This window comes from Vulpes lagopus, chromosome 15, assembly GCF_018345385.1.
Source record: "Vulpes lagopus strain Blue_001 chromosome 15, ASM1834538v1, whole genome shotgun sequence".
Classification (NCBI taxonomy): domain Eukaryota; kingdom Metazoa; phylum Chordata; class Mammalia; order Carnivora; family Canidae; genus Vulpes; species Vulpes lagopus.
Genome location: NC_054838.1, coordinates 21,947,765 through 21,975,163, shown reverse-complemented (window position 1 = coordinate 21,975,163; position 27,399 = coordinate 21,947,765). Strand labels below are relative to the sequence as shown.

The 27,399-nt window shown below is 35.2% G+C and overlaps 3 protein-coding genes across 3 annotated transcripts; all 3 read left to right on the top strand.

Moving 5' to 3' along the window:
• Positions 1-3,435: 3,435 nt before the first annotated feature.
• Positions 3,436-4,371, top strand: LOC121476400 (olfactory receptor 52E2-like). The gene is given in 1 exon segment (XM_041730409.1): positions 3,436-4,371. A coding segment is annotated over 1 exon segment (936 nt).
• A 4,673-nt stretch (positions 4,372-9,044) lies between these two features.
• LOC121476427 (olfactory receptor 52J3-like) lies at positions 9,045-9,986 on the top strand. Its single transcript, XM_041730439.1, has one exon. The coding sequence runs from the start codon at positions 9,051-9,053 to the stop codon at positions 9,984-9,986; it is 936 nt and encodes a 311-aa protein (XP_041586373.1). The 5' UTR covers positions 9,045-9,050.
• Positions 9,987-19,858: 9,872 nt separating this feature from the next.
• Positions 19,859-20,828, top strand: LOC121476155 (olfactory receptor 52E1-like). Its single transcript, XM_041729890.1, is given in 2 exon segments — positions 19,859-20,356; positions 20,358-20,828. Coding segments are annotated over 2 exon segments (969 nt in total).
• Positions 20,829-27,399: the final 6,571 nt, after the last annotated feature.

Below are 27,399 nucleotides of genomic sequence, written 5' to 3'. Positions count from 1 at the left end.
ATAATGAGAACTGACTATGTTTGTATGAACACATACATGTGTCTACACACACACATTCACATATATACACACACACACGCACAAACACACACGTCTCAGGGCCAGCTTGCCCTTTCTTTCTTCCATGAGATAACTCATGCGCTGAGGGAATTTCCCTTGGGACAGAACAGTACTAGGTTGGGGAAAAGAGGATGTGGGTAAAGTGAAACTTTTCTTCTTTTCCTTTTCAATTTGTCTTTTCTTGTATGCCCGGCCAGGGTCCTGTATGTAATCTCTCATCCAAATTCTGGTCCTCTCATAAAGGTCTTTTCATTCGTTAATGATTGTTAAATCTGTGTTTTTGTATTGGGAGGAGTGCTGAGTCTTCCTATTCTGTCATTTTGCTGACCTAAATCTCACTCTTCTGCCTTTATTTCCTTAGAAATCAGGGACCCCTAATGGTTCTCTTTTTGAATCAGAATTAGCCACTAGAATCCTCAAAGACCTTCTGTTTTTCACAAAATTGGCTCTAGGGGATTTTCTATTGAAAACTGCCCCCACCCCACCCCACCCCTCCTAGCAAAGAGCAGCATCCTCATAAAGACTGAGCAGTGTGAGATAAAACAGAGACAGGATTGCATCCTGGTCCTCAGCGTGGTGAGTTTCCCATATCCCAGCTCACAGGGCATTCTTACTTCACAGTGATGGCTGAAGGGAATGAAAGGGGGATAGGAAAGGAAGAGAAGAGATGTGGGATAAGTTGGGTGGAAAGATTAAGACTGATGCTTAGAGAAGGAGTAGGATCATGTTGGGAAAAAACAGCTAGTCCTGGTGAAAGCATTTGGATTTTAGCCTGAATCCATTCAATGTGCATTTTGGAAAAATCAGGTCTGTCTAAGGAAGGATAAACAACTAGTATCTTTGGAACATGGCTCAGAGTGTTTTAAGAAATTATCAGTTTAAAACTAACAACGTACTTAAGGTTTTTATTTTTATTACCTCTATTTTATAGATGAAAAGTACTTGTTACTTTCCTTTGATTACAGAGTGAATAAGTTATGAAGCTGGGTTTCGACACAATTGGTCAGACTGAGGAGCTCATGCTTTTAGGCACTGTAAAGTACTGTGTTGTGATAAATTCCCAAAATGATCCCATTAAGATGGAGACAAGTGTACTGATTTTAAAGATATCGGAAAAGTAGAATCCGTTGTGGCCTTTTTAGTTTTTTTAATATATGAAAGGGGAAGAGGATGCTTTTCAGATTTTTTTCTTTTTAATTTTTAAAAAAGAATTTAGATATAATTAACATAGAACATTATATTAGTTTCAGGTGTACAACATGATGTATAATTGCTGAATGATCCCCTCAATAAGACTGGTTAGTATCCATCACCATACAAAGTTAATCAGAGTTTCGATCTAGCCAGTTCACTAATTGGTAATAACATAAGACAGACAACTACCAAATCTCATTGTTCTCTCTGTCTCCCAACTATTTCTACTTGGCTACTCATAACACTGCCTCTCTGCTTCACTAGCTACTGAGGCCCCATTGTAAGATATAATTATCTGAGTTAAGAAACATACTAATTTATTTCTCTCCACTATTTTATTTTTTAACAAAGAACATATTATCTACGCCTCTATTAACAACAACAAAACAGAAATGGAACTTGTTTTTTTCCTTTAATGATGAACTCTGTACCTAAAAGTAAAGTACTTTTCTTATTTACTGAGAATCTATTATGTATGGGTATGATGAAAAAAGGAAAGCATGGTTTTTATAGCTTTCTGAGACTGCTGCGTACATTCCTGAGCTTCAGAGATGTTCTTGAGGAACACAAAAAAATTAATAAGATAATCTGCCATTGGTACTTTACTGGCATTGATAAATCACAGAAAATTAAGCCCTCATAATTGAATCATACTTTTTATACTTGCGTTGTTCACATCACACCTTTTTAGAGTATTCATTATTCCATCATCTGCCCAGAACACAATAGCGAAAGTTTTTATTCTTATGGTCATTTCACAGTGTCTCCTACAAATAAGATCTATTGTTTTTTGCTTCCTTTCTTTTCAAATGTCTACCATTTCTTTCTAGAGTTCCAGCTTTCTTTACCCATAGTGTACTATGCCTTCTATTACTCATTTATCATGGGCATGGCACTCTTGGCTTTGCTTTCCATATAACCATGTCTGGTAACTACCCTGATTGTCTTACTGAAACTGTGATCATCCTTAGTACTGCTCCTCTGGAATCCTCCAATGATACAAAATGATAAAAAGACACTTTTCACTACAAAACAATTAAATGTAATGAATGATCAAATGTTTTGAAAATACCCTAACAATTGCAATAAATAAGGTATATGAAAATATGTAAGAACCGTTTAAGTAACTTTGAAAATGATCCATTCAGCTCACTCAGAATATGCCATCTAGTCTTTTCTTCAAGATGTTTGTCATGTATCTTAAACTATTAAAATTTATAATGAAGACACTGATATCTCTTATGCCAATGGATATGAGTTTAAAAAGAGATTGTGTAGCTGTGAGTGGACAAAGGAAACCTGGGAAACCTGTGTGTCTGACATGACTGAGGCATGACTTCCTTACTATCCATTCTCTTTCCATTTTGATTTAATTGTTTCTTCTCTACTCTCTGCACTTCTGTAACTATAAGCACTTCAAGCATTTGACAATTGTTTTGAACTATTTTAGGTTCAGATACATATATAAAAATATGGTAACCATGTTTCTCTACATGTGTTTATAAAGCTTAGAGCTGATAATGGCACAGGTTGTGGCAACTTGGAAATAGGCAATACCTTAACGAATGGCTATTACTGCTGTTTTAACCACAATTACTTCTTATTTTGTAATAATAACAAATGAATATTAACAGATGGATTGATTTTAATAGTTTAGACTACATTTTAATGATTCTGTGTTCGTTAACCACCTAATAAAGTCACACCTATGTGTTACCATATAACCAAATGGAACTAATAGAAATAACTATTTACAGATACTGGCATATCCCCATATACATGCCAAAAATGGAAAGTGAATTACATTGATGATGATTGAAGGTAATTAATGAAATAGGTATTAAGGCAAAATCTTAGCATGTTACCAGTGGTGAGACCACTATAAATTAAAGAAAAGAAAGGTGCTAACAAAGATGAATATATTATGTAAAATGTTTTATTGCAATCTACTGCGTACTTCTTCCAAAGGCTTCTTGCTGAGAATTCACTTCTTCATATTGCTCTATATGGATTTCTACTTGTATATTTCTGATTGTGTGTTAACTGAAGAAGAGAATGTATACAATTGTATGATGTTTTTATTTTTCTCTAGGTTTAAAACGTTGCAGAGTTTTACCCAGTGTCCTGCAGATTGGTGAACACACATCTGTAAGAATATGGACTTTTGCATTACCAAGCAGGATGCCCCTTCCCAATGACACCCAGTTTCATCCCTCTTCATTCTTGTTGCTGGGTATTCCAGGACTGGAAACAGTCCACATGTGGATTGGCTTTCCCTTTTGTGCTGTGTACATGATTGCACTTCTAGGAAACCTCACTATTCTGTTTGTCATCCAGGCTGAGAGCAGCCTACACCAACCAATGTTCTACTTCCTAGCCATGTTGGCTACTATTGATTAGGGTCTGTCCACAGCTACCATCCCCAAGATGCTTGGAATCTTCTGGTTTAGTCTCAGGGAGATACTCTTTGATGCTTGTCTCACTCAGATGTTTTTTATCCACAACTTCACTGGTATGGAGTCAGCTGTCCTGTTGGCAATGGCTTATGACCGCTACGTGGCCATCTGCAACCCACTTCGATATAGCACCATCCTCACCAACAGGGTTGTTTCTGTGATTGGTGTTGGTGTGTTAGTGAGGGCATTTATTTCTGTGGTTCCATTTGTGTTTCTGATTTTGCGATTGCCCTTCTGTGGGAATCGTGTCATTGCCCATACCTATTGTGAACACATGGGTCTTGCTCGTCTCTCTTGTGCCAGCATCAAGATCAATATTATTTATGGCTTATGTGCAATTTGTAATCTAGTATTTGACATCATAGGCATTGCCCTTTCTTATGTTCAGATACTGTGAGCTGTTTTCCGTCTTCCTTCCCGTGAAGCCCGACTCAAATCCCTCAGCACGTGCGGTTCTCATGTTTGTGTAATTCTTGCCTTCTATACACCGGCCCTCTTTTCCTTTATGACACATCGCTTTGGCCGAAATGTTCCCCGCTATATCCACATACTCCTGGCCAATCTTTATGTCATAGTGCCACCAATGCTCAACCCTGTCATATATGGAGTCAGAACCAAGCAGATCTATGACCGGGTGAAGAAAATATTATTGCAAAGATAAAGAATTAAAAAGGAATAGCACCTAATGTATATGAGATGGAACTTCTGAGCAGAGATACTTGCCTTGTTATACTAAGTAATTTTAAATGTGCTTGACAGAAATGTTTAATACTCATTTCACTCCTTCTTATTTTTTCTTGTTTTTAAAATATATTTTTAAAGATGTTATCTACTTATTGTGAGAAGAGTGAGAGAGCACAAGCAGGGGGAGGGGCAGATGGAGAGAGAGAATCTCAACTAGACTCCACACCCAGCACAGAACCCAATGTGGGGCTTAATCTCACCACCCTGAAATCGTGACCTGAGCCTAAATCAAGAGTTGGATGCTGAACCGACTGAGCCACCCAGGAACCCCTTATATTTATCTTTTAATCCATGCAGATAGAACGCTTGGTTTTTTGTTTTATTTTGTTTTTTTTGTTTTGTTTTTGTTTTTTGTTTTTTGTTTTCTTGTTCCTGTTTCTTGTCCCCAAAGTTCCACATAAAAACAATCAAGTGTAAAAATCTTAAGAGCACAATTTGATGTGTCGGGTTTTATCTTTACAAGATTTCTGTTAGATTAATACATTTTGCATATAACAATAGTTCAGTTGTGTTTCTTTTTTTCCATTTGTTTGCTTCTTATTGTTTTATATATGTGTTGTTTTATTTCTTCATAGATAGTATTTTCATTAATGAATAAACCCAATAATGTAGTCTACTATTGTTGAATAATTTGACTTGTTTGATTTTTTTTCACTATTCTGAATACACTCCTATGAATATTTTTGCATATGTATTTTGGTGAACACAATCATTTATTTGCTTTGAACATTTACCTAGTAGTAATTGCTGTTACATAGGGAATATTTAGAATACATAGACACTTCCAGTTTCCAAAGTGGTCCATAGAAGCTCCTTATTATGAAGAATATTTAGAATTAGCAGTCTTAATTTTAGCCATACTGGAAAGGTTGCTGGGTGTCACACTGTCCTTTGAATTCACATTTTTTTAAACTATTTTAAACATTTTTTTTTTAATCTTTATTTATGATAGTCAGAGAGAGAGAGAGGCAGAGACACAGGCAGAGGGAGAAGCAGGCCCCATGCACCGGGAGCCCGACGTGGGACTCGATCCCAGGTCTCCAGGATCGCGCCCCGGGCCAAAGGCAGGCGCCAAACCGCTGTGCCACCCAGGGATCCCCGAATTCACATTTTTCTGATAAGTAAAAGTGATGAAAAAAAATTTTTTTAATAATAAATTTATTTTTTATTGGTGTTCAATTTACCAACATACAGAATAACACCCAGTGCTCATCCCGTCAAGTGCCCCCCTCAGTGCCCGCCACCCGGCCCCCCCCCCCCCCCGCCCTCCCCCCTTCCACCACCCCTAGTTCGTTTCCCAGAGTTAGGAGTCTCTCATGGTCTGTCTCCCTTCCTGATATTTCCCACACATTTCTTCTCCCTTCCCTTATATTCCCTTTCACTATTATTTATATTCCCCAAACGAATGAGAACATACACTGTTTGTCCTTCTCCGATTGACTTACTTCACTCAGCATAATACCCTCCAGTTCCATCCACGTTGAAGCAAATGGTGGGTATTTGTCGTTTCTAATGGCTGAGGAATATTCCATTGTATACATAAACCACATCTTCTTTATCCATTCATCTTTCGATGGACACCGAGGCTCCTTCCACAGTTTGGCTATTGTGGACATTGCTGCTAGAAACATCGGGGTGCAGGTGTCCCAGTGTTTCATTGCATCTGAATCTTTGGGGTAAATCCTTATTTTCATCAGGTCTTCTTTTCCTTTTAAGTGCCAGAATAAGTTTTTGCTCTTATAATTTTATATTCAGTTGTCATTTCTTTGTAAACTTATAGTAATTTCAATACACTATTTTAATGTGTTATTAATATAAGGGCTTAACCTATATATATATAATGGGTATATCATCTCCAAGTCAATGATTTTCCTACTGCATCACCATTCTAATAGAAACTTTGGTAAGTGGTGTTCTTATATTTTTCTATGACTAAGTAATGTCATTTCACTTTTATCTTTTATTCATTATGTTGAAAAATATATTTTGACTTGTATTTTGTAATATTAGGGTAACATCTATCCTTTCTTTGGCTTCCACATATTTTGTCTCTTCAAATACATTTTATGTTATTTTATTTTTCTGTTAAATTAATTTATTGACTTTTAGTTAAAGCCAGTAAGACCAGCACCACAAAGAAAAGATACAAGAAATTTTGTTTTATTTGATAACTATGATATATTAATAAATTATAGAGACTGCTAAGAAATGGGTGTGGGGAAGGAAGATAAATATATTGTTCATTAATGTTCTAAATCTGCATTTCTATAATAGCTAATAAAAACCAGGTTGCAAAATTTACCCAGTAGGAGATTCTGTTCATTTCATCTTTCTCTCTCTTTTTTTAAGCTTTTATTTATTTACTTGAGAGGGAAAGAGAGGGCAAGTCAGAGAGAGCATAAACAACAAGTGGGGGGAGAGACAGGGGGAGAGGGAGAGGCCAACTCCCTGGAATGTAGGACCCAAACTCGGGGCTAGGTCCCAGGACCCCAGGATCATGACCTGAGCCAGTCAAACTTTAACCGACCAAGCCATCCAGGAACCCCCATTTCATATTTCATATGAATACATTTGGTAGCATTAGTTTGTGTCTCTGACTTCTTGTCTATTGACAAGACGTGTTAGGTGGAGAGGAATGAGGGAGATGTCTGCATCTCCATCAGTCCCTTTATCCCAGGTGCAGAGAATGAGATCTTCCTCAGGAGACTTTCAGGTGATTAGTTCTGATTCATGCAGGGAATTTGAGTTGGGTTTGTTTTCAGGCCACCAAGGACCCTAAATATGGGTAGTATAAAGCCTTATTCCCCTTAGTAGATATACCAGAGCTCTCTAGCTCTAGTCCTACTGGAGGTGAGTTTCCTATTAAATGCCTGATGGAAATGAATAGTGATCAGAGTCTTGTCTAATAGTTAAGGAACAGGCTACCACTGAATTTATTAAGCTGATATATTCTATCTCATTACTGTAGAAAGATTACCAGATTGAAAGAGGTCCTTACTAGATTATACTGAGACAACTTAAATTTTTAAAATAACCCTCTATAGAAAGAACTTAAATTTGTGCTATAAATGAGCTCAATTCTCAGTGATAATTGTGCATTAGGGTATGATCTTCCATAATAATAATTTAAAAATATGTTCATCAGAGGCCCAGAGTTAAGTGTAGGTTTATAAAATTGATTACGAAGAGGGAAGCAGAGAAAAAAGCAGCCTGCAGATGAACAACAACATTATGTACAGTCTTGCAAGACTTAAAACTAACTGGAGAGCCTCTATTTTTTAAATGTCATTAATAACATATTTCTTCAAATTTGGTCTTTGTCACTTTTCTCAGGAGTCAATTAGAGCTGAGATGATCTTCCTCCCTATCTTCCTTCTGTTTTTCTTTCCTTTTTACTTCTTTTTTTTTTACTCCCTCTAGCCCTATAGTTCTTTATCCTTTCCTTCATTTTTCTATAGTACTATCTTATCTCTGCTTGGTTTTTTTTCCTAAAGAAAGGAAGAAGGAAAGAAAGAATGAAAGAGAGAAAGAAAGTAAAGAAGGAAGTAAGGCAAGGGAGGGAAGGAAGGAGAGAGGGAAGAAGAAAGAAAAGAAGGAACACAGGAGAGAGAGAGAAATCACAACTACAGTGTAGTGAATCAGGAGCATGGGTTTCTTAAGCCTGGTGTTGACCACCATCATTGTCATTGGAAACAAATCTTTACTTCTCTCAAAGCTTCTCCTTTGAATACACCTTTTCACTATTCTTCAACCAAACCTCTCCCTCACACACATACAAGGGTGGGGAGAATTGTTGGGTATCTTGGAGAATTTTTGAGAATTTGGCGACTGACAGAAACTGGGATTCTTTATTAAATTAATTCCCATCAGAACGGTAGAGGAAAAGGTTTCATTTCTCTCTTGGAGGTGATTTCCATCTGCATTGCCCTCCTATCTTTGTGTGGCTCTTTTCATATCTGAGGTACAGTACAATGTGTCTATTCATCTTTGTGCAACTTTACTATATCTGAGATATAGCCCAGAATGTCTATGGGAGCATATGAGTAAATATGGAGGGATGCATTAATGAAACACAGTTCTTCATTTTGGATTAATAACTGATGCTGATCAAACTGGTTTAAGAAGTCCTGCTGTTTTTTCTATCATTCTATAGGTCTAGATACACTTATATTCTTATTATGTTGTCATATTCTGTGTGCAAGTGTTTGTTTCAGTTGTTCTGTGGTTTTGTGTTGATGTGTTTAGGTAAAGTATATTTTGTTTCCAAAGAAGATTGATATCTCAGTGTAAATATAAGCCCTTTCATGTTTTTAAAATTCATTCCAGGTTTTATATGGAGTTTCAGCAAATCAATATAAGATATTATCATCCAAAATTTGAGAGGGATACCTTTCATAAAGTTAATATTCCTCCTATTTGAAGGGGGCTCAGTCTTTGCCTACATATTACTCTGAACTCAAGTTTTAGTATTAGATTTTAAAATAATAAAACTACAGATAAAAAATAACTCTACTGGAAAGTTTTGAGATATGCATTTATAGCTCTTATTTTTCCTTCTAGAGGTAGTCAACTATTTCTCTTCTCATCAGTGGCAAGATGTTCCACACAAATACTTCCACTTTCCACCCGGAAAACTTTTATCTTATAGGCATTCCAGGACTTGAGGGTTCCCATGGCTGGATCTCCCTGCCTTTTTGCTCCATTTACTTAATGGCTCTGTTGGGCAATGCTACAATTTTGCTGATCATCTGGTCTGATCGTGCTCTGCGGGATCCTATGTTCTACTTTCTGGCCATCTTATCAGCCATAGATTTGGCCCTTTCCACATCCTCAGTGCCCCGAATGTTGGGTATCTTCTGGTTTGATGCACATGAAATTGGTTTTGGAACATGTGTGGCTCAGATGTTCCTGATACACACTTTTACAGGAATGGAGTCTGCCGTTCTGCTGGCTATGGCTTTTGACCGCTATGTGGCTATCTGTGTACCACTCCTCTACACAACCATCCTGACACCCCGAGTGCTAGCAGGCATTGGGGTGGGTATTATAATGCGCCCTGTCCTGCTCATGTTGCCCATTATCTACCTAACCCATCGTCTGCCCTTCTGTGAGACACGAATTATTGTCCATTCCTACTGTGAGCACATGGGCATTGCCAAGTTGGCCTGTGCCAACATTAGAGTTAATGCCATTTATGGACTCTTTGTGGCTTCTTTTCTTATTTTGGATGTGGCGCTAGTTGGAATCTCTTATGCCTACATCCTTCGAGCAGTTTTCCGCCTCCCATCTCAAGATGCTCGTCACAAAGCTTTGAGCACATGTGGGTCACATGTTGGGGTCATGTGTGTTTTCTATACACCTTCTCTCTTCTCCTTCCTCACCCACCGATTTGGCAAAAAAATTCCCCGTTATGTCCACATCCTGGTTGCCAATCTCTATGTGGTCTTCCCACCTGCCCTCAATCCTATTATCTATGGTGTGAGGACAAAGCAGATTCGTGAGCGTGTGATCCATACTTTCACCTCAAAGTAGAGTCTCGTATTTCCTTAGTTCTTGAGTATATGGATGTAGCTGAAAGAAGTTAATTTTGACCCTAATGCTAGGTTGATTATCTTTTTAAATATTCCTCATATCAAGAGATCTTACAACTACTAAAGGTACAAACTCTGGAGAATGATTTATGTTTTTAAATCTTAATGTTTCCTCTATGTATTGGTGTTGAGTGCTTATTCTTTTGAATATAGGGTTCCATTACAGTAGGGGAAACATCCCACTGAGAGCCCTTTCCCTTTTAAACATGGAGATTTTGTGAGTCTCAATTTCTCTGTGTTTGAAAATAGGATAATATTCCAGCTAGCACAATTAGTTTATGTCAATTGTCTTGCTTTCTCTGAAAGAAAGAACTAAATTTGAATGTAAAATTATAAAGATCTTCATAGATTTCTCAGTTAAAAACTTAAACGTGTCTGACTTATCTGAAGACAATACCGGGATATTTAGTGCAATTAAAAAAAAAAAGTCTCCAGTTTTTACCTTTCATTTTAGCAACATTTTTTTTTTTATTCTTCATAAAACCTGTAGGCACTATGTGCCACCACCTCCTTTTCAGGAGAAACATGAAGTTAACATACCTGAAAATAATACTTGTGTTAAAGAATGAAAATCTTATTTTTAAGAGAAGCTTGAATGTATGGAATTCTAACAGTGGTTTTGAGTCATGATTAATCAGATTGTTTCCTTGGGAGAGTGTATGGTGTGTTGTAAAGTGTGTATGTATGTATGTATGTGTGCGGTAAGTGTATTTAGGCAACCTTTTGTCTATAGCGTCAGTTCTGCCTTTCCAAAGCCCTCTTTCTTGTGGACTGCAACATACATGCATCCTTTGGAAGCTGATGCTTTGCAAAGTAGATGAATCTCAGACAAGTTGAGGTGGAAAATAAATTTTCAAAGTACCCTACGTTTACAAGAATTTGCTGGATATTCTTACAAGCATTTTGTGTAATCTCTTAGGGACATATTTCCTCCATGACTCCTGGGGATCAAAGATATTTTTATTATTCTTCCTGAATTTGTTGTCAGCAAAAACTGCTGTGCACATAAAAAAAAAATCATGAAATAGAACACAAAAGTGACAGCTCAGGACGCCAGGAACTAATTTCCTGATGGCATGTTCACCATCTGATGGTACAAAAATGACAGTAAAACTCTGCAAAGTGACTGAACCAGAACATGTATCTTCAGGGTTTGGAAGTCTGGATGATTCTTTCAGTAAGGGGCATGGACTAGAGATTTCAGTAAACACTTTCTGAAAGGAGTTAATGGAAGGTGACACAAGGGATATCTAAATATGATATTTAGAACCTTAAGAGTTTATTTCCTGTGAGCACTTTGAGTACATTAAATGCTCTTTTCTCTCAGAGACAGAAAGATGTACATTCTGAGCTTTTGTCAAAAGAATATCAACAGCATTCTTTCCAGTGTTTTCCCTAATTCGGATGTTGTGTCTTATTTTAAGGACACCTCAAATTTAAAATATTTAATAATAAAATACACAAAATAAAGATTGATATTTTTACATTTATAAATTATTTATTTTTATAAGTTGATTTTAAATCTCCATCCAATATGGAACCCCCTACCTCCAAAGTCACACAGGATTAACAGCAGGTGTTATCAAAAAAAACTAAATTCAGCATTTTACCTTTTAAGGGAAAGTTCCTACATATTTCCATTTGGTCTGATTGATAAGATTCTGATGTGCTAATCTGTAAGTAATGATGTTCTCTATTAAAATGTTAATGGCTACCTTATATTCATGTCCTAACCATGTTTTTTATATTGATAATGTTCATTGTCTCCAACCATCTCCTAACTTTTTTTTTTTTACCATCTCCTAATTTTATGTAAATTGCATGCACTACAACTAAAAGCTAAGCAGGGTTTAGCAGCAAGAGCATTGAAAATATCTTTAAGTCATATATATAGGGTCAGCACCTCTAACCGCTGTGTTGTTGGATTCTTGATCCCAAACAACACAAGAATTGGAGCACTCTCCTCCCACACCCACACAGTCAAAAATACACTTACAACTTTTGACACCCCACAGACTTAACTACTAATAGCCTACTGTTGACTTGAAGTCTAACTGATAATATAAACTGTCAAATAATACATATTTTGTAAGCTATATGTATTATATACTGTATTCTTATAATAAAGAACTTATCATAGTACTGTACTGTATTTAAGTGGATCCACACAGTTTAAACTCATGTTGTTCAATGGTCAACTGAATATATATAAATGATATAAAGCCCACAGAAGAAAATTTATAGTTCTGAATACTAAATATACTTATTTTAAAAATTGCATCACTAATGAATAATCATAAAAAAATAAGGTTCTGAGGGTTTCACTGATGAATTCTACCAAACACTAAGGAAAGAAATGATGTCAATTCTCTAAAATCACTTCCAGATCACAGAAGCACAAAAAATACTCAGTAATTTTATGAAGCTGGACATACCTGAACACCAGAGTCAGTTAAGATGTCCAAAAAACAAAACAAAACAAAAAACCCCCAAACATATATATAGGCCATGTCTCAAAATTACATCTCATGAACAGATGCAAAAATCCTCAATGAAATATTAGTAAATTAAAACTAACAATTTACAGAATAACTATACAACATTGACTAAATGGTATTTATTCTTGGTATGTAAGACTGACTCCATGTTTAAAAACAAACAATGTAACCTAGAACATCAACCTAAAGAAGAAAAATCATATTAATCATATCAATAGTTGAAGAAAAATATTTTTTTAAAAAAATGACAAAAACACATATTTATAACAACACATGGTAACAAGGATTAAAGAATTTCCTCAATTTGATTTAAAAAATAAAACATGTAACTTTAAAAAATAATAATAATCCAAGTAAAAATTGAGCTAAAAATTTGTCCAGACACCTCCTAAAGACAATATACAGACTGAAAAGGAAGACATGAAAAAATGCTCAGTATATTTTTCCATCAAGGAATTACAAATTAAAAAATGAAATATGATTCCACTTCACACCTCTAAAAATGGTTGAAGTTAAAAATAAATAAATAAAGCAATACCATAGATAGGTGACTATGCAAAGAAAATAATAGAACTTTTCATTCATTTTTGGTGGAAATGCAAAATGGCACAGTCATTTTAGAAAAAAATTTGGAAGTTTCTTACAAAGCTAAATACAGTCTTACCATATAATCCAATAGTTACATTCTAAAGAATTTACCCAGTGGGTTTCTAAACTATGTCCATGCATAAACCTGCACATGGATACTTACAGCAACTTTATTCATAAAGAACTGGAAACAACCAAAATGCCCTCAATAGGTAAATGAATATCCAAACTATGGTATATACAGTATAACTAAAACAATGGATATATCCAGCAGTAATAAGAAATAAGATGCTGAGCCATGAAAAGACACAGATAAATTTTAAATGCATATTCTGATGTCAATGAAACCAATCTGACAGGGCTTCACACTATGAAGAATCACAATGTGATTCTAGTGAAATTACATTAGAGGAAAAGCAAAATTATACAGACTGCAAAAATATCCAGGGTTGCCAGGAGAAGAAGGACCGGGGAGATGTTGAATATGTGAAGCACATGGAAATTTTTAGGTTGGTGAAACTATTCTATATGATACTGTAATTGTGGATGTTTGATAATACATTTGGCAAAACCCTTAGAATTATAATCCCAAAAGATGATCTTAATGTCTGAAAATTTTAAAAAATCATCGAGGAGTTCAGGGAATTCCATGATGAAATGCTCAGTATGAGAAATACTATGCATTCAAATTGTAGGAAAAAAAAACTCACTAAAGTGGATGAAGAAAATATGTTAACCTAAGTAACTCTGGAAATGAGTGGAGTAGGCAAAAAGAACTACACATAAAGCATTGTACTCTATTAGATATTTTTTTTCCCATGGAGTTATAGATTAACAATTCTAATGCATCTACATATGCATATTGAATAATTTTGTAAATGTATGGCATGTAGTCAGGACTATGTTTCTCATTTTTGGAGTTTATTAGTTTATAGAGAAACATGAAAGGATATTAGAATAATTCATGTAACAGATTGGAGACATCACTATGTTTAGTTCTAGGTAGATGACAGATGATAGAAAGATGACAGATAAATAGATGCTATGTGTTCACAGATACATGCATATGCAAACAGGTTGGCATACACACATGTATTTCACTGCCAGCTGAGATGGTCTAAACCAATGACATCCCAGGAGCAAATACATCCAACACCCCAAACTTTGTTTCTAATACTATTATCCAATTAAAAGTATCAGTAATCCTTGGAGAAATACCACATTCTAAGATTTTCTAAGATTGGACAGGTGATGTATGGATATGACTGTAGCATCCTATGGTCTCGGTAAATAAGGAAGTGACCCTCCCCTACCAAAAAAGAACACACATTTATGGGTATAAGTCAAAGGGACACAAGAGCCAACTGAAAGAGCTCCCAATAGCCAAAGCTGATCAACGTGACAAAATAAAGTAGAACTGGATTACGACACAAAGTACAAAATAAGTATTTGAGGCCATACTGATAAAAATAAATGAGCGAATATATAAACAAAAGGTGGAATAGATTATCTCTCATGCAAAAAAAAAAAAAGTCCAAGCAATATATGAGGATGCCTCATGTTCAAGAGGTGGAACATAACTATTCCCCGTTTAATTTGTAGCATACACTTTGTAACTTACTTCTAAAGAGAAAACTTGGAAATGGAAGAGAAAGAGAATCTGACAAACATGACCTCAGCAAGGTGATGAAGCTCAATATCAACAGTGATAAACCGTGTTGATAGTATGTATCTTTGACGTGGTTTAACATAAATAGTATTTTACTTCATTGATCTTCCCCAGTCATATAACTCTGTTCTAATCATGGGGGAAATAATCAGCCTAATTTCAATTTAGGGATATTTTACAAAAACCTGACGAGTACTTCTTTATAAAAAAGAAAATAGGGGTGCCTAGGTGGCTCAGTGGTTGAGCATTTGCCTTTGGCTCAGGTCTTGATCCCAGGGTCTTGGGACTGGGTCCTCTCCTGATCCCAGGGAGTCTCGCATCAGGCTCCTTGCAGGGAGTCTGCTCTCTGCCTATGTCTCTGCCTCTTTCTGTCTTTCATAGATAAATAAAATCTTAAAAAGAAAAAAGGAATTTATGTACTTGAGCACTAGTGTGCACATGCATATGCACATGGGTCCCAGTGATAGGAAGGGCAGTGGGAAAGAATCTTCAAGCAGGGCTCCAGGCTAAGCTGGGAAGCCCACCACCTATGGGATCATGAACCCAAACGGAAACCAAAAGTCAGAGGCTCAATTGCTGAGCCACCCAGGCACCTCCAAAACCTGACTAGTACTTCTAAAAATTGTGAAGTCATCAAAACTAAGAAAAGCTGTAGTAACTGTCACAGTCAAGAGAACCTAAGAGACCTACTAGATAAAACTAGTAAATGTAATTTGGTGTCCTGGATGGGATCACATTAGAGAAGAACATAAAGTATGACTATAGAAATCTGAATATGAATGTTAATAAAATATGAACTTTAGTTAATATTATCAATTATAATAAATGTTACTAGTAGGGGAAATTATGTATGTGTTTATATGAAAGCTCTTTGTCCTATATTTTCATTTTTCTGTAATCTACAAGTGTTATAAATAAACTTTTTAAAAAGCAGATAGAAAATCAGTTAGCCAGAAATTACCTTATATACCTAGGAGACAGAAACACGGTATGTTCTATGAAGTATCCACAATTTTAATATACTGGTGAAAGTATCAAAGAAAATAACTGACAAAAGAATAAACAAAAAAAGTGAATACACTGAATAGAGAATTCTAGAAACTCAGAGATTTAATTGTCACATGACAGTGCTGACATTGCAGATCCCAGTATCACTTTCCAAAATTCAGGAATTCCATAACTTTCCTGACAAGCCTCTGCCCCTCCAACCAAAAACCTGAGCTTTTGAGGTAGGTTAAATTTAGGGGCTTGAAAGGACAAAGATTGTTAGGAAGCCCAAATGACCAGTTTGTATGCACAACTAAACCAAGAAATACTACAGAGATTTTACTCAGTAATAATGCTGGTGTTCTAAAGCTATTTGTTTTACTCATATGTTTTGTTCTTTATTGGAAATAAAGAAATAGGGCTACAGAATATTGATAGACAGCTTGAAAGAAAAAGAGCTATGATTTAAACAAAATTTTTTAGCTCCAAATCCTGAACTTTTTCCATTATTACATATCTTAAAGTCAGTTTTGGTTACGTGGGCCCCAACTGCAATCCCATAAAGCCCTTTCTATATTTCTGACTCCAAATTATTGCCCTTGAGTATGTATCATTGCTACCAATCACTGTCTTTTCTATGTAAATTTATTATTTTTTCTCCTTGTCACCAAAACAGTCATAATCCAGTTAACTGAAAAAGATCTGACCACCTAACTTACTATTATTCCTATGAATAGGATCAACAAAATAAAATATTCCTTTCCTTGGTAACCATAGTTTTGCATAATAATTGCGAAATTCATGGAAGTCTTCTGAATGAGAGTTGATGAATAAGTAGGGTTCTAAGAATCTCTGAACCTCTAGAAACTCCAAAAGGCAGAAAATGTCTTGTCTGGGTCAATTCTATTTATCTTTTTCTTCTCCTTTCGCCTCTAAAAGGAGAACATCAACACAGTAAAACCCTGAGAAAATCTTTAGTAGCTACCTAATGTTGTTATTGTTGTTGTTGTTGTTATTATTATTATTATTATTATATTTACCACATACTAGTCATTCTTCTTTGACATAATTCTTTTGAGAGCTCCTAATATATACTTTTCAAAAAGTGCTTGAAAGTTACAACTTCAGTAAAGCAAAAAGTTCTCTCACAAATAACTCTAGTTGAGGAAGGGATAGAGCACTACAAAACCTGAGAATAGGGATCCCTGGGTGGCGCAGCGGTTTGGCGCCTGCCTTTGACCCAGGGCGCGATCCTGGAGACCCGGGATCGAATCCCACATCGGGCTCCCGGTGCATGGAGCCTGCTTCTCCCTCTGCCTGTGTCTCTGCCTCTCTCTCTCTCTCTCTGTGACTATCATAAATAAATAATAATAAAAAAAATTAAAAAAAAAAAACCTGAGAATATCATAGTACACAATGGAATCAGTGCCCATGTTTTGTTTTGAGAATTTAAAGGAGAGAAAAAGACATGTAAAATCCGGGCTACAAGATATTGTAATTCACACTGTTTTATTAAATTCACCCTTATATTTTTAAAACACATTCTAATTCATATATAATTGCTTATCTATATTATCTTATCCTTCAGCAGTTTCCAAATGTCGAATAAGTTAAATCAGATTAACTTGAGGAGATTTATAGAAATCATAAGGTACTGTCCCATACCTAATATCTCAGAATTTTCAGGGTCAGAACTTAGAATCTGTTTTTGTGTCTAATAATCCACAGGCTATTATGAAAAGTCAGGATTAGAAATCACTGCTGTGTAAACCCTCTCTCAGTGTGTATATTTATAGGAACTCATGCAGAGCTTTGGTTACTTCTTGCTTGCATTAACTTGAGATAACCTTGAAGAGCAAGTCAATTGTCACACATATAACCACCTGGCAAAAATGAAGCCAAACATGAGGTGCTCGTAAATCTGTGAAGTCACTTCTTTCAATTTCTTAGGATACGGTAAGGTAAATATTTGCTAGAAAACATGAGAAAAATGATAATGTTAAACATTAATGAAATATAACAGGTATTTTTGAAAGGTGGTTGGAATCTGACACAGAGAAATGAAGTAGAGTGTGGGCATAAAGAAGGAGGAAAAAATAATGAAGGAAATAGTGAAAAGTGACCATGTTGTCATGTAATCCAGAAAATTCTGTTAGTGTGCCCATCTCAGCTATGCGCCTTTAATATCTAGACTTTCCCTCTCCTGTATGAAAAATTCTATCATATCAACTCTCTCTAATTTAAATTTATAAATACTACTCCGATGACATTATTATTTCTTAAATAGCCCTTGGACTAAGTTTGTTAAGTACTTAGGAAGCAGCATGACATATTGTCACTAGTATGGTATTTGAATCCCAAATCCTAATTCTGATGTTTTTGGGGTGGGTTACTAAGTGGTTTTGTGATTCATCAGAGCCTTTCTCTCCTCTTCATTATAATTGTGTCAATAATTACTACCTTTCTGAATTCTGGATTTTTTTTTTTTTTTAATTCATGAGAGACAGAGAGAGGCAGAGAGACAGAGGGAGAAGCAGGCTCCTCCCAGGAAGTCTGATATGGGACTTGATCCCCAGACCTGGGATCACACCCTGAACCAAAGGCAGATGCTCAACTGCTGAGCCACCCAGGCATCCCCCTTTCTGGATTCTTAAATAATGTATACAAATTGACACAAAGCTGTGTTTATTAACACAGGCTGGTGAAGATCTAGAAAGATGAATACATTAAAAATTTCATTAGACACTGTGTTGAAAACAAGGTTTAGCTCCAGCAACCAGAGCACTTGGAAAGGAAGTGGTTGCAGAAGTCAGGGTTAAATTTGGGGCAGTTGGTTTCACAACTGAATGAAGAGATAGCAGCAAAAGAAAGACTTTTCTTTCTTTTGCTGAGAGATGGGAAAGGATCTGATCTGGAGAGTTGAAGAAGTGAAACTGTCAGGAAATACATAATTGTGAAGAAAAAGAATGAACCACGGGCTACAGAACTTGATATGACCAGGAACAGAGGTGAGAATAAAGATCTATAAGAGGGAGGGGAAAATGTGAGGTGTGATCTGGCTGTACGACTTGGAGTTCAATAATTGAAAGATAGGGTATCTATATATGCAAACAGACTGAGGATATAACTGTAGGAAAAACAGCAAAAGATGTGTGGCCATGAACAGCTATTGAAGCCAGTAAGAATTCAAGTCACACCTTTTTATGATGTGAAATAGAAACAATGCTAATGACACATAGATACTAAATTCATTTTAATGCAGCTTGGCACTATTTTGTTATTATTGTTTTGAATGTTTCTACACAGGTATTAAAAATATCTCCTAAAACAGCTTCATAAGGAAAAGTTCACACTACATAAAATATTCTAATTTAATTTCTTTACATGGTAATGCAAAGTCAACCTTTGATTGTTACTGCTGCTTTGACCCAAATTGCTCTTATGGTTTCATCGTTATCTCTTCTGCTATTTTCAACAATCAACTATAAAATATAATGGTGAAGTCACCTCAGTTGTATGCATTATAAACACCATGAGTTGGATTTCCTGCATTTAATACAGTCTTCCTTAATTGTAATGTTTCTGAAGAAAGAAGTATAAGAATTGACCTAGCTGCTTTTTCCATTAGGGTTTCACACATTTAAAGGTTTTTGTGTAAATTTTACTTCCACAGGCTATAACAATTGACTATGAGATGGTGTTGCTTGGGATGAAAAAGGAAAATGTACTCGTTAAAATCCCAGAGAAACCATACATTTTATTATTATTTTAATTCCTAAGCTAGAACTGCTTTAAAGAAGAGTAACGATGTATAATCTGTACACCAAATATTTAGCCATTTACATGATATTCTATCGGTCCTTAATGAAAGTTTAATTATGTTATAGAAATGAATGAAAACAAATCTAATAAATCTGAAAACTCGGTTGAAATAAAATAATAACAGCATGTACTTCAGTTTTCAAAAAAAATCACACAGTTATGTCATGATGGTCAGGGATATTAGAAAACCTCAAACATATTTTTGTATCATTGTGTAGGAAATCAATAACATTGGGAGACATCTAGTCTATGCAGCTGTACAAGTTCTACAGAAGCACGGTGCCTTCTAATGACACACAATTCCATCCCAATTTCTTTCTCTTGCTGGGAATTCCAGGGCTGGAAGACATGCATATGTGGATTGGTTTTCCATTTCGTGTTATATATCTGACAGCCTTATTGGGAAATCTTACAATTCTTTTTGTGATTCAGACTGATCATAGTCTCCATCATCCTTTGTTCTACTTTTTGGCCATTCTCTCCTCTGTTGACATGGACCTATCCACATCCACCATCCCCAAGATGGTTGGCATTTTCTGGTTCAACTTGAGAGAAATCACTTTTGAGGGCTGCCTCATTCAGATGTTCTTCATCCATTTATGTACTGGCATGGAGTCGGCTGTGCTCATGGCCATCGCCTATGATCGCTATGTGGCCATCTTTAACCCTCTTCGGTACACACTGGTGTTGACAAACAAGGTGGTATCCATTATAGCATTGATCATCCTTCTGAGATCCCTAGCTTTCCCTAGCAATCCCCTTTGTTCTGCTCATCTTAAGATTACCTTTCTGTGGACACCAAATCATCTCCCACACTTACTGTGAGCACATGGGCATTGCCCGCCTGTCCTGTGCCAGCATAAAGGTACACATCATCTATGGCTTATGTGCTATCTCTATTTTGGTGTTTGACATCATAGCCATTATCATCTCCTATGTCTGTACCCTCAATGCTGTCTTTTGTCTCCCTTCCAGGAATGTCCAAATGAAGGCACTCAGCACTTGTAGCTCCCATGTGTATGTAATGTTGGCTTTCAACACTCCAGCATTTTTCTCCTTCATGACCCACCGATTTGGCCAAAATGTTACTCAATACATCCACATTCTTCTTGCCAACTTCTATGTCATCATCCCACCTGCTCTCAACCCTGTAATTTATGGGGTCAGAACTAGGCAGATAAGAGAAAAAGTAACTAGAACTTTCACATATAAACTATGAAGTTTGGACTTCAGAAATTAAGAGGCTTGAGTATGAGAAAATGGAACTTATTCTCTACTCTCAAAATTGCCACAGTACAATGTTTGGGGAAGATGGTATCCTATGTGCAGATTTATAAAGTCTTTCATTCATCTTAGAAAATGTCAGCCAAAAGAAACAATAATAAATACTTAATATAAGCATAGTTTCAACCACATATCACAAATGCCAGAAATTGTGATAAATTAAATAGCATTTACATGAAAAAATTCCATAAAATTGATAAAAATTTAAAAATAATAACAAAAATAGACATATATTATGAGCCAGCCACTGCTTCCAAGACTTTGTGTTTATTCTTTAAATTCTTACAACTATAATAAGTAGTTTCTATTTTTTCTCCCGTTCTATAGCTGAGGGAACTGAAGCAATAATAATATTACATATTAACATTATTTTAGAGTAAGTACTATTTTCAAAGTTTAAATAGAAACTCTCATTTCTCAGATGAGTAAACTACACACACAACATGAGCATATAAAAAAGACTATGGACAAAAACAAGTAAATAAATTTTACATGTAAGTAGGGATAAGATACTATTAATAAGAAAAATGAACTCTTTATATAAGGTATTGTTGGGAAGACGCACTCCATAATCTCTTATGACTTAAGAGTCATTGAACTCTATGAAACAAGAGGTAATATGGCTACTAATAATGGCATCTAATATTTCTTGACCCTTTATAATGTTCTAGAAACTACATTTGGTTCTTGGGTAGTTCACATTTTATAATGAGTTAAGTGGAGATCCAGAAGTTAAGTAATTTTTACAACTATGTAACAGGATTTTAAATGAGTTATTTAGTTTCAGGACAGTTTTCTTACCTGCTTTGCTATAATTTAATATAGAAACAGACTGTGAAATAGGTGCTCAAAGGTTAAGAAAACATGTAGGTGTCAACATATTATTATGTAGCTTAAAATGGAATTATATAACACAGTGAGCATAAATATTCAGAAATGAGAATGAAAGATGTCTTATATAATATATATATATACTTTGAATACGAAGATACTATCATTAAAATAGAGAAAATTAATAGATATAAAAGATGGACATGAAAGTGAACGACATAAAAATTAGCATGCCTAAGAGACAAATACAAAAAGAATTCTCAGTTCCCTGGAAGCAGGTATGAACCCAGATGCTTAAGAAAGCCTGACTCAAGCTCTCCAGATACTCAGTCCCTGAAGGGATTTACCAATGATGTCCTTCCCACGGGAGCTACATCCTCTGCATAAAGTCTTCTTGAGGGATCCTGGACAGAAAGGCCAGCCTGACACTGCAGGAGAAGGCATAACATTTTCCCTGAGAAGGTAGCCCAAGTTATATTTTCATACTTATGGGAGGTCTCCCATGAAAAAGTTGAGATGGGCGGGGCAGCTCAGCATAGTGAACACTGAGGAGAGTTTTAGAAAGTTGCATCAGGTAGTGCCACTTACAGATATATCACAGATGGAAGTCCTTTTTTTTCCCAGCTACCCCACAGAGAAGGAACATACAGGAAGGAGCACTTCCCTACAGATGTTAGCCTGGGTGAGTGATCAGAGGCCAGAACCATGGAAACCAAAGTGGTAGTGAGGATGATGACCTTTGTGCTCTGAGCTGCAAAATTCATTCTACCTGTGAATTAACCAGTGTTTAGATTTTGTAAAGATGAGAGTGTTTTTCAGTTTGAGTGATCAAAAAGGAAGAATTTGAGATAGAGTCCTGTTTTGTTCCAGTTGAATCAAATCCAACCTATGTATTCTGTGTTTCAGAATGAAATTAAAGTAATTTGCATATTTAACTCAGGAAGAAAGTTTAATGGAATTCAGTAAAGGAGTCTTAAAAGTCTTACCATTTGTCCCCTAACTAAATGAGCAATGCTTGCCTGGAATATTATGAAGATGCTTTAAAACATATCTCCTAATCTAATTAGATTAAGTTTTTAATTTTTGACTTAGCTTGAATGGTGAGGACTCCGTTCTCACGGTCCTTTCTATGGACTATGTTTAAAGTATTAGTAAGCTAATAGTGTTTTTTTTCACTTTGTGTTGTTTTTAGAAAATCAAATATTAACATCAAGAATCACATCTATGGACAAATTATGGATAATGACAAATTATCCTACCTAATGGTGCTAAGGTCATAGCATCAAGACATTTTGTTAGGCACCATATATACAGCCTCTTATTGTATTAGCACTAGATCTATTTGAAGTTTATACAATGATTATCTCAACCTCTATAGATAAGTAAAATAAAGCTCAAGGAATGACTTTCTAAAGGTTATTAGTATGTGAGAGAGTGAAGGAAAATGCTATGTTTACCTGGGTTAAAAGAGAGCGTCACTGAACACCAACCTAACTGATTCTTAATCAGTCACAATAGGAAGATGGGTTCTGATGGGGACAGAAAGATGAATTTGACACTGAGCGGACATCAGTTGGCAAAAACAGTCTAGTAAGAGGCTCTATCTACTGGTCAGGGTCTGAAACAATGTAAATCATAAGACTTTCAAATAAATCCACACCTTTACAACTTTTGAGAAAGGGTAGGCATGGGACACACTGGTTCATCTGTCAGGCAAATGTCTATAAATAGACAGTGAATGTCGGAAGTACTCTGTGGAGAAATTTTGGCATTAAGCCTACCTAGTCTCAATAATCTAATGATGTATTGTTGGTGTCAAATATTTTTAACCCTGAATTAGACTGAAATGAATGTAATGAAAATATTGAAATAAGTTACTAATCCCTAATGGTGGCAAAATCATAGATACTAAGGAGAAGACTGACTTTGTTAACAGAGAATCTTTCACCATGAACCTCACATTTATGATTCTCTCTTTTTTTTTTTTTGACTTTTATTTATTTATGATAGTCACAGAGAGAGAGAGAGAGAGGCAGAGACACAGGCAGAGGGAGAAGCAGGCTCCAAGCACTGGGAGCCGGATGTGGGATTCGATCCTGGGTCTCCAGGATCGTGCCCTGGGCCAAAGGCAGGCGCCAAACCGCTGCGCCACCCAGGGATCCCTTTATGATTCTCTTTAATTAAACTTCAAACCATTGAAATTTCCTTTTACATGCCTGTAATGCCTGTGTTTCAACTGGGATGTACTTATCAGATGGTATCATCAACACAATAGCAAATGAAGATGAAATAGTCCTAGAGAATGTCAAGTCATACCTTCTATGTTTTAATTACAACAATTTTTCCTAAGTAAAAATAGCTCCCTGAAATTCACTAACTTTTCCTTTGTGTACTCCCCCAAAACTCAACATATTTCCATTGCTCTAGTTGCTAAGAACCACTGAAATCCTCAGACTTTTCTTTCCTTCTAATCTCACCTCTACCTGGCCCTGGGATCACTCTAGACCCTCACCAATTCTAGATCGTATAATTTGTGGTCTAAACTGCCAACCTCTTTCTTCTTATACTTGAAGAACACATATCTTGTTTTTGTTTTAGGATCTGACTGCTAAACACTACAGGAAATGAGACAGGAAGAAAAAAACATGAATATTTAATAATTATAAAATTATTTCTATAATTCTGAATAGAAGTTTTTTATTTTTAATTTATAATTAATCCCTACTTCTATATTTACCTTAGCAGTGGTATTAAATTTGCCCAGGGTAAATTTAATAATAGGGAGACAGACACATAATTCAATTTCTAATCATACAACAAATGTTTGTGAGTTATGTAAGACAAACACCTTGGACTCTTTTCACTTTAGCTTTGTTTGCCTGTAAATCTGGTATGATAACAGCTACCTCAGAGAGACGTTTTGAAATTTGAGTGAGAATATTTATAAAGCATTGAGTATTGGTGTTTGGTAAATATTTTTTTCTTTGCTTGACCTTTTGGTAGCATAAAGTCAGTCAAATAAAGGAGAATAATATCTATGTATGTATCTGAATTATCTATGTATGTATCTGAATTAGAGAAAAAATATATTTCAAAGACCATCTCAGTTGATTATTCTCAGTTGATTATGCCTCTGGATTCCTAAAATAAGTTATGAATTTTAATAATGGAGTAATTTGAAATTTGGTTGAAGATGTTGAGGATGTTTGGGAAATTTCAATAGAACATAAAAATACCCTAATAACTGCAAAACAAATGATAAATTTAAGAAAGCTCAGAGATAAGAGTAAAACACATCCTAGGATACACTGCTAGCATACAGTGTGGTTGTGTACTTCCCCCTCAAATTTGTCATTATTCAGAGTGATTTTGGTCAGTGAACTTGTTGCACATAATCATAAAGAAAATACCACAGTTAGCATTTGACTTAAAAGCTGATGAGTGTGAATAAAAAGGAAAATATCAGGAATAAAAGCTAAATGCCATTTGAAACAAAAATTATTACAGAATATTTAAACTTAACATAGATTATTTATTATATGTTATGCTCCTTGAGTGGGATTTTGAAATATTTTACATTTTGGGAATTTTTAGGGAGGTAAATAATTCTGTGTTTAAAATAAGCTCCCAAACTGAATATTTTATTAAAGCAAATGATACTGTACTTTATAAAACATTAAAGATGACACTTATTTCAACTAGGTTTATATATTATACCATTTCAATGGAGCATTTCAAAAGTCCTTTTGTGTTCTTTCCCAGTCTGTCTGTGACCCCTTTCAAATTCTGGGCGACCACTAAATAGATATTTTCAGTATCCATTTTTTGTTAAATATTTAATTTTAAGTAATCTCTACACCCAAGTTGGTGCTTGAACTCACAACCATGAGATCAGGAGTCACAAGCTCTACCGACTGAGACAGCCATGTGCTGCAGTTCCCATTTTCTTTGTATGGTCTAGATCTTCATATAAATGAAGTTGTTTAATTAGTACTCTTTAGTAATTAGTAGCAGTTGATATTTCACTATAATGATATAGATTCATCTACATTGTCACACATATAAATAGTCAATTCATTTTTATTGCTGAGTAGAATTTCATTGTATAAGTATTTCAAAATTTATTTGTCTGTTCACTATTGATGCTACCAAGATTCTTGTACAAGTCTTTGTGTGGACACATACTTTTACTCACCTTGAGAAGGCTCCTAGGAGTTCAGTTTTTGCTGGTTATTTGCTAGCTGTAAGCACTGTCATATGCTCTTAACACAAATCCTTTTACAGAAATAAGAGGTTGTGACTGTTTTCTCCCTGGCTTTGACCAGGGAGAAAGAGTAAGTTTTGTTCTTAAGAGTAAGTTTTAAAATTTAATAGCATTTAAGAGGCTATATTTTTATGGTTATTGCTTTTTGTGTTCTAAGAAACCATCACTTTCCATTGGGTTGCAAAGATATTCTCCTTCCTTTGACTTCATACATGTTAGAATTTGAGTTGCTTTTTTTAATTTCAACATCTATGTCTATTCTAGAAATGTAATTAATATTTGATTTTGTTGTGAAGCTAGAATCAAGATTCTTTTTTTGTTTTCCATAAGTATATTTAGTTGCACCATTATTGTTGGTAGAAACAACTCTCCTATCTACACTGAATTACTACATTGGTCACTTTATAAAATTTACCTGATGATGGAAAATATGTCTATTCTGTTCTTTCTATTATGCTGTATTTATCTATTTGTCCATCTTTGTGCAATTAGCTCACTTCCTTGAACTTCTTAAAGTCTGAAGTCTACTATAAGTACCTCTGTCTTGTTATTCTTTTTCCAAAGAATTTAGGATATTCTTATAATTATTTTAGAAAAAGCTTAAATTTCTTGGTATTAATTGAAGCTGTTTTAAAGTTATTGATCAATTTAGGAAGAACTGACATCTTAACATATTTCAGTTTTCCAGACCATGGACATGTTGTATGTTTTAAAATGTCTTTTAAAATTTTAAGTGCTTATTGTTAAGTACTCCATGCTTTTGATACCATTATAAATGGTATGTGAATTTTCACAAAATTTTAATTTAAAATTTTAATTTCTAATTGTATGCTGGAAGTATACAGAAAAGTATTGATTCTTGTATCTGATTAATTGGTAAGCTAAATAATTAGTTCTAAATTACTGATTTTTAAAAAAAATTATTTATTTATTTATGAGAGACACAGAGAGTCAGAGACACAGGCTGAGGAAGAAGCAGGCTTCTTGAGGGGAGCCTAATGTGGGACTCGATCCTGGGTCTCTGGGGCCAAACCCTGAGCCAAAGGCAAGACACCTAGGCATGCCTAAATTTATTGATTTTTATGTAAGTGTTCATATCACTTATGAATAAGAAAGTTTACTTCCTTCATTCCAATTTTAATGTCTTCTTATTTACTTTTTCTTGATTTTGTTGGAACCTCCAGTAAAATATTAAATATAATTGATGGTAGTTGATATGCTTGCTTTATTCTCAACCCCAGAAACAAACCTTTCTGTGTTTCACCACTCACTATATGGGTTTTTCATATTCCTTTCACTAAATTGAACAAGTTTTATTTTTCTCCTACTTTGCTAAAAGTTTCTTATTTTTAAAATATCACATCTAGATTCTGAATTTAATGAATATTTTTTACATGTACTACAATTATCT

What these genes read in the sequence shown, in the direction of transcription:
- LOC121476427 (XM_041730439.1), top strand. Translation starts at nt 9,051, where the DNA reads ATGTTCCACACAAATACTTCCACTTTCCACCCGGAAAACTTTTATCTT.